Raw genomic sequence first — 6,000 nt, forward strand, 5'->3', positions numbered from 1 at the left:
GCACAGAGGAAGTCCCACTCAGGAGGCGGTCAGAGGGTTTGGTGAGATGAAGTTTGTGGAGAAAATCCGCTCCAACATCTGCTCCGTGGGGGGTTGGGGGTGACAGAGGAACAATTACTTTTACAGCCTTAATTTGAGCCTCCTATTTAGCAGCGGCGATAACAGACCTACACTGTGGGCGTGTTCTCGCCCCCCTTTTCTTAAATCTTTGCACCGCCTGTCCTCCGGAGCTGTGCGCACTTTGCTGCAGTGTGGATGCAGCGTTCCGCTCCGGCGTTGGTCCCCCGGCCTCAAGCTCAGGCTCCGGCGCTGATAGAGGACCAGGATGGACGTGTGTCACCTCACGCTTCTCTGTGGGGCGCTTGTGCTTGCGTGGGAAGCCCCCTGCCTCCCGGCTCTCGTTATTTTACCCGCCAAGAGCAGCAAGTTGGCCAGGCAGTTTGATGGGCAAGAAGCCTCGAGGTATTTCAAGGAGTTTTACTCGCCGCCGCCTTCAGTTGACAGGAGCACGAAAGCGGCATCTAAAGAGTTAATTGAGCCCCACGACTACATGCTGTCCATCTACAAAACTTTCTCCACGGCAGAGAAACTGGGACTCAACGCCAGCTTTTTTCGCTCCTCAAAGGCGGCAAACACCATTGCAAGTTTTGTGGACAGTGGACAAGGTATGTGTGTGTGTGTGTGTGTGTGTGTGTGTGTGTGTGCGTGTGTGTGCGTGTGTGTGTGTGTGTGTGTGTGTGTGTGAGAGAGAGAGAGAGAGAGAGAGAGAGAGACTCGTATTTTGTCACCAAGGTTAAATCGGTGCAGACAACAGTGGGATTCTTTGTCAGATTCCACCTCTCTGTGTTATGTACATCATCTTCATCTGACGCCGCTGTTTTAATGTGTTCCACAGATGACCTCCCACTCTCCCCTCTGAGGAGACAGCAATATCTGTTCGATGTCTCAACCCTTTCCGAAAAAGCAGAGGTGCTGGGAGCCGAGCTCAGGATATACACCAAAGTGTCTGGGAATTTCAGGATATCAGAAACAGAGCCCGTGGACGTCCAGCTCCTCTCGTGCCACGACCAGCAGCTGCTCGACTCCAAGACGCTGGACCTGCAGGATTCCCACAGGCCGAAGTGGGAGGTGTTAGACGTGTGGGAAATATTCAAAGAGTGGCAGCAGCAGAGCCAGGGGAAGCTTTTCTGTCTGGAGCTGATGGCCATGCTGGACAACCCAGAGAGGGAGGTGGACCTGCACCTTCTGGGCTTGCACCGGCATGCAAGACCCCAGCAGAAGAAAGCCATCCTTGTGGTCTTCACCAGGTCCAAGAGGAGGCAGACCCTCTTCAGCGAGAGGAGGGAGGGGAGGGCATTACTGGGCCTTGGGAGAGAAGCTAAAGAGAGAGGCCCTGGCACCAAAGCCAGTCGGAGAAGGAGGACGGCTGCATCCAAAACCCGTCACGGAAAACGGCACGGCAAGAAGTCCAAATCCAGGTGCAGCAAGAAGCCTCTGCATGTAAATTTCAGGGATCTGGGCTGGGACGACTGGATCATCGCCCCGCTGGATTATGAGGCGTACCACTGCGAGGGCGTGTGTGACTTCCCTCTGAGGTCCCACTTGGAGCCCACCAACCACGCCATCATCCAGACTCTGATGAATTCAATGAACCCCAGCAACATGCCACCCAGCTGCTGCGCCCCGTCCAAACTCAGCCCCATCAGCATCCTCTACATCGACTCAGGAAACAACGTGGTCTATAAACAGTACGAGGACATGGTGGTGGAGTCCTGCGGCTGCAGGTAGTAGCTGGGTTCACTTTGACCTGCGTTGTGCTCATCAGGCTCCGCGGTTTCTGAGCGAGGCGCCACATGAAGAGAAGATGGAGATTTTTTTAAAACACACAGTGATGAATTTCACAGCCGTGCACCCAACAAGGTCACATGATTAATACCTCATACATGTTGGTTTTTTTTTTTGTTTGCTCTAGTGGTTCTTGTCTTAAAGCAATTCTTCTGTCCAAAAGTGTATTTCAAGGACTCGCAAATAGGTGTCTTAAACTCTTGAAACGGTTCGTCCCCCCTACATCACCTCTTTGTGACTCCAGAACGCTGGAAGAGCCAGCCATGCCGGTGAAGCTTGAAGCAAATGGCAACATCAACAGAGCTGCCAAAAAAAACCCCAAACAAAACCGTGCACTTACAAACTCTCAAACACATTGTCCTGTTTCATCAGTGCTCAGTGAGCCACAAACATTTTTTTTAAGCGAAAGACTAACGACATCATTTCCTGTCCAGAGCTGTTGAGAGTGGGCACAAGCGAGTTGGTTCGACTGAATCCACCAGCTGGTTGCACTCGCTTGTTGGCGGACCCGTACCGCGCCGCGCGATGAAGAGGACGTGGACGATGCACAGGAGAGTTTGTCAACTGGTATTTTTTTGGGACAGTTTTTGCTGTCGTGAGTCCTCTAAGCTAAATATAGGTGGCTGCGTTCTTCCTGCGCTCTGGAGTTACAAAGAAGTGAGGAAAGGAGGGGAACATTTTCTTTGTGAGGTCAAGACAAACCTTTGTGAGTTCCTGAAAGGCAGAGTACAATTTCTGGATGAAGTGTGGCTTTAATGAAGTCCATCTGGCCTCTCAGTTCATGAATATGTGATTAAAAAAAACCAACCAACAACTCTCATACGATCTCGTCTACGTCCCCACAAACAACTAAAGATTTCAAACACTAGCGCATCATTTTGGGAAATGTTACACCTCATTGCCAAGAGTTGGACTAAAGGTCGATAGAATTCCCCTGTTTATGCACAACAGATTAGCGTAGCTTAGCATAAAGCAGCTAAGGGTAAGCAGCTAACCTGGCTCAGTCTGCAGGTAGCACAATAAACTTACAGTCCCCCACATGAACCCTGGCAGAACCACAAGTTGCCACTTCTCCGAATCAAGTTTGATTCAGATTGAAGCGATGAAATTAAACACGTGAATTAGCGAAGGAGCCGAAGAGCGGATTTGGTTACATTTGGGAAGAGTCATCCTCGCCGTGTTCCTGTTTCCACTGAACTGAAATGAGCGTCTGGGATCAATCAGCTCATCTAACTCTTGGAAAGAAAGCAAATTAGATTAATTCAGAAAATGCTGAAGTTGTTACTTAAATGGGAAACATGAAATCATCTATTAGAGGAAAAGGAATTTGCTTTTGGCAAAAAAATAAATAGACTTGTACCACATTTACCAAACATTTCCAGACTTTGGGACACGACTGAGCTTACTGCTTGATCCACTGTTCAGATCTGATGGCCTTGAGTTTTTGCAGATCCGTCTTTCTGTCTAGTAAAAAAAAAAAGAAAAAAAGGAAGCATCGATTTGAACATTTGCATTTTAACATTCCAAACCCCCAAAGATCTCACACGGAAACTTGATTTACATTTCATTTCATTCAGACTTTTGAGCAGAATTTCAACAGTCGCCACTCAAATATTCAAAGTGGAATTCGGCGAGAAGCTGCGTTGAAATCTGAGCGCTCAGAATTACAAAGGAATAACGAATGCCCGTGAAATCCTGGATGCAACTCAAGAGTCGATGGGCTGAACCAGTATTTGGAGATGAGTGTGCTCACAGAGGAGGATCACAGCCTGCAACATCAAAGTAGAAGATCAGAGGAGCTCGTGAATCCTCTTAAATTGTCTTTATTTGATGGAAGAAAACCTTTGACGTCTGTTTGATTGGAGAAGAAGTGCAGCTCCCCCCTGAACACAAGGCATTGTAAGATGAGCTGCAGCCAGGAGTTCAGACTTCAGTTTACTATCTCCTCATAAAAATAACCCATAATGCACGACAGAAAATACAAATCTAACCTTGACAAATGTGGCGTCTCCCAATCTGATCTGAGTCTGTTTGATAGGTTTTAAGCCACTTGTCTGTTACTGTCCTTATCAGGAAGCGGCTCCTGGCACCAACACCTTCCCGGAGAACTGAATCAAACTGACGTCTTAGAAACCCCCATTGTTGTGTTGTCTTAATTCAACCGAAATTTCCCTCTCAGCTCAGCGACGTAAAACCGTGCGCGGCGTTATTTCGGAGGCCAAGAAGGAAGTAAGCATCGCCGCAGTTCCCCTCAGCCAAAATTCAGTGGGATTGTTTACCATTCAGTTTTGGACTCTTGCATCGATTTCTTGTTCAGCAAGATGATTTTCACAAATGAACACCACTTAAACGACAATTGTTAGAGGTGCAAAGCTAATGCTAGCTATGCTAAGCTATGCTATTGAACTACATTTTGCGGACTACAACTAGCTTCAGGTGTCTTCTGTTATTGGTGGGATGAGATTTCAACTTCTGTTGTCTTGTTGATGCATCCCATAAAAATCTACAGAATCCTAAAGTATGGATATTTTAGGATGTGGAACAATCGGGGGAACCGTGAGTCCATCAATGCTCACTTATTCTTCTCTTTTAGGATTCTCTTTTTCTTTTATATATATGTGTGTGTTTGGGTTTGGAAAACTTTATTAGCTGATAGAAGCTTCTTGAAATGACATTCTCTCTTTGAAAGTCATGTTTAATGATTCCGAACAGGAAGTGTTACACTTAGGCACATGAACACGGTCGGTGAGTTGAGGACTCAAACATCCATCTCTTGCTGGAAAATGGGGTGTTTCTGGTACCAACCACCACCCCAATCTACCCATAAGGTGTGTGTTTTTTTTTTACTATTTCCTTTCACGTGACATTGTCAAAACCACACACACACACACACACACACACACACACACACACACCATGAAAATGAAGCCTGATTTATTTACATTGGCATCATTTGTTAGTTGAGCATGTCCTGTGTTCTATGTGAGGTCGGTCTGTGTGTCTCAGAACAGACGCACGCTTAAATTCATCCCAAGTTTCTTATGAAAGATGTTTAACAACTGGACTGAACTAATTTATTGTTGTTTTCCTCTGTTTACTGAATGACCCCCCCCCAAAATGATGAGCTAGCGACAGTGAGGAAGCAGCACCTGACGCGGCCTATGACTCAGGGAATGTACTCGAGTGCTGGAGAGAATGTGAAGCTTGTGTTTTAGATGAATCCACCGGTACATTTCCAACAAAACCACCCTAGTTTACTTTGTGCTGGACGGGGAGACGTACATTTATCTGTGTCTGTTATGCACTGATGTTTAAAGGTACCATGTGTAAATATTTGATATGGAAATAATAATTTATGTTCGATGAGTAAGTTATTGCATTTTTCCGCCACGTCCCATTAAAGTCCAGGCTATAGTCTGGACCGTCATATATGGGTAAAGTTGTGGGGAGGAAAATGCAAAAGACTGTGAAATATTTTATCAATTCTATGTATATAAATAGGAAATAAGAAGTCACCTCTTTGAAATCTGTGTGGGGTGAATTTAGGCTATACAGCTGTTTGAAATATAAGTAACATATTTTAGCCTCTTTTGCTTCATATTATTTACTGGAATCTAATATATATATATATATATATATATATATATATATATATATATATATATATATATATATTCTACTGATTGATGTCATAAAAGACAACAGGATCAATCCTGTTTCTACTTCTACTTGATCTTTCCTCCATCAACCCTCCTGAATATTTTTGTAATTTGTCACATTATCAAAATGAAGAAATCACGTTTTTACAGCGTAAAACAAATCTTTAAAATTGTTTAACCGAACCAAAGGAATCTATTCTTATAAAAATGTATGTGACTGTAAGATACCAGGCCGATTAAAAGTGTCTTCAACAACGTTTTGGTTTATTTCTCATTCTTCATTCCCCCATGTGGCGTCGCTAGGTCACATGACGCAGAAGGATTGAAAAAATATATGGATTTTGTAGTATATAAAAAAATGAATTTCACACTTAGATATTGATATAAATACATAGGACTGCAATAAACTGCACTAAAAACGTGGCGTGTCCTGTATTTTCAGTCTTGTATTCATAGCTGGAACAATTTAGAGTCCCTGGGTCACATGACGTGGATG

At 44.7% G+C, this 6,000-nt stretch overlaps 1 protein-coding gene across 1 annotated transcript; it reads left to right on the plus strand.

Moving 5' to 3' along the window:
- Window positions 1-267: 267 nt before the first annotated feature.
- gdf6b (growth differentiation factor 6b) lies at window positions 268-5,447 on the plus strand. Its single transcript, XM_086192805.1, has 2 exons — window positions 268-665; window positions 896-5,447. The coding sequence occupies exons 1-2, from the start codon at window positions 326-328 to the stop codon at window positions 1,786-1,788; spliced, it is 1,233 nt and encodes a 410-aa protein (XP_086048931.1). The 5' UTR covers window positions 268-325; the 3' UTR covers window positions 1,789-5,447.
- Window positions 5,448-6,000: the final 553 nt, after the last annotated feature.

This window comes from Aulostomus chinensis, chromosome 22, assembly GCF_037954235.1.
Source record: "Aulostomus chinensis isolate RoL2024-O1b breed Wild chromosome 22, RoL_Achi_v1.0, whole genome shotgun sequence".
Taxonomy (NCBI): domain Eukaryota; kingdom Metazoa; phylum Chordata; class Actinopteri; order Syngnathiformes; family Aulostomidae; genus Aulostomus; species Aulostomus chinensis.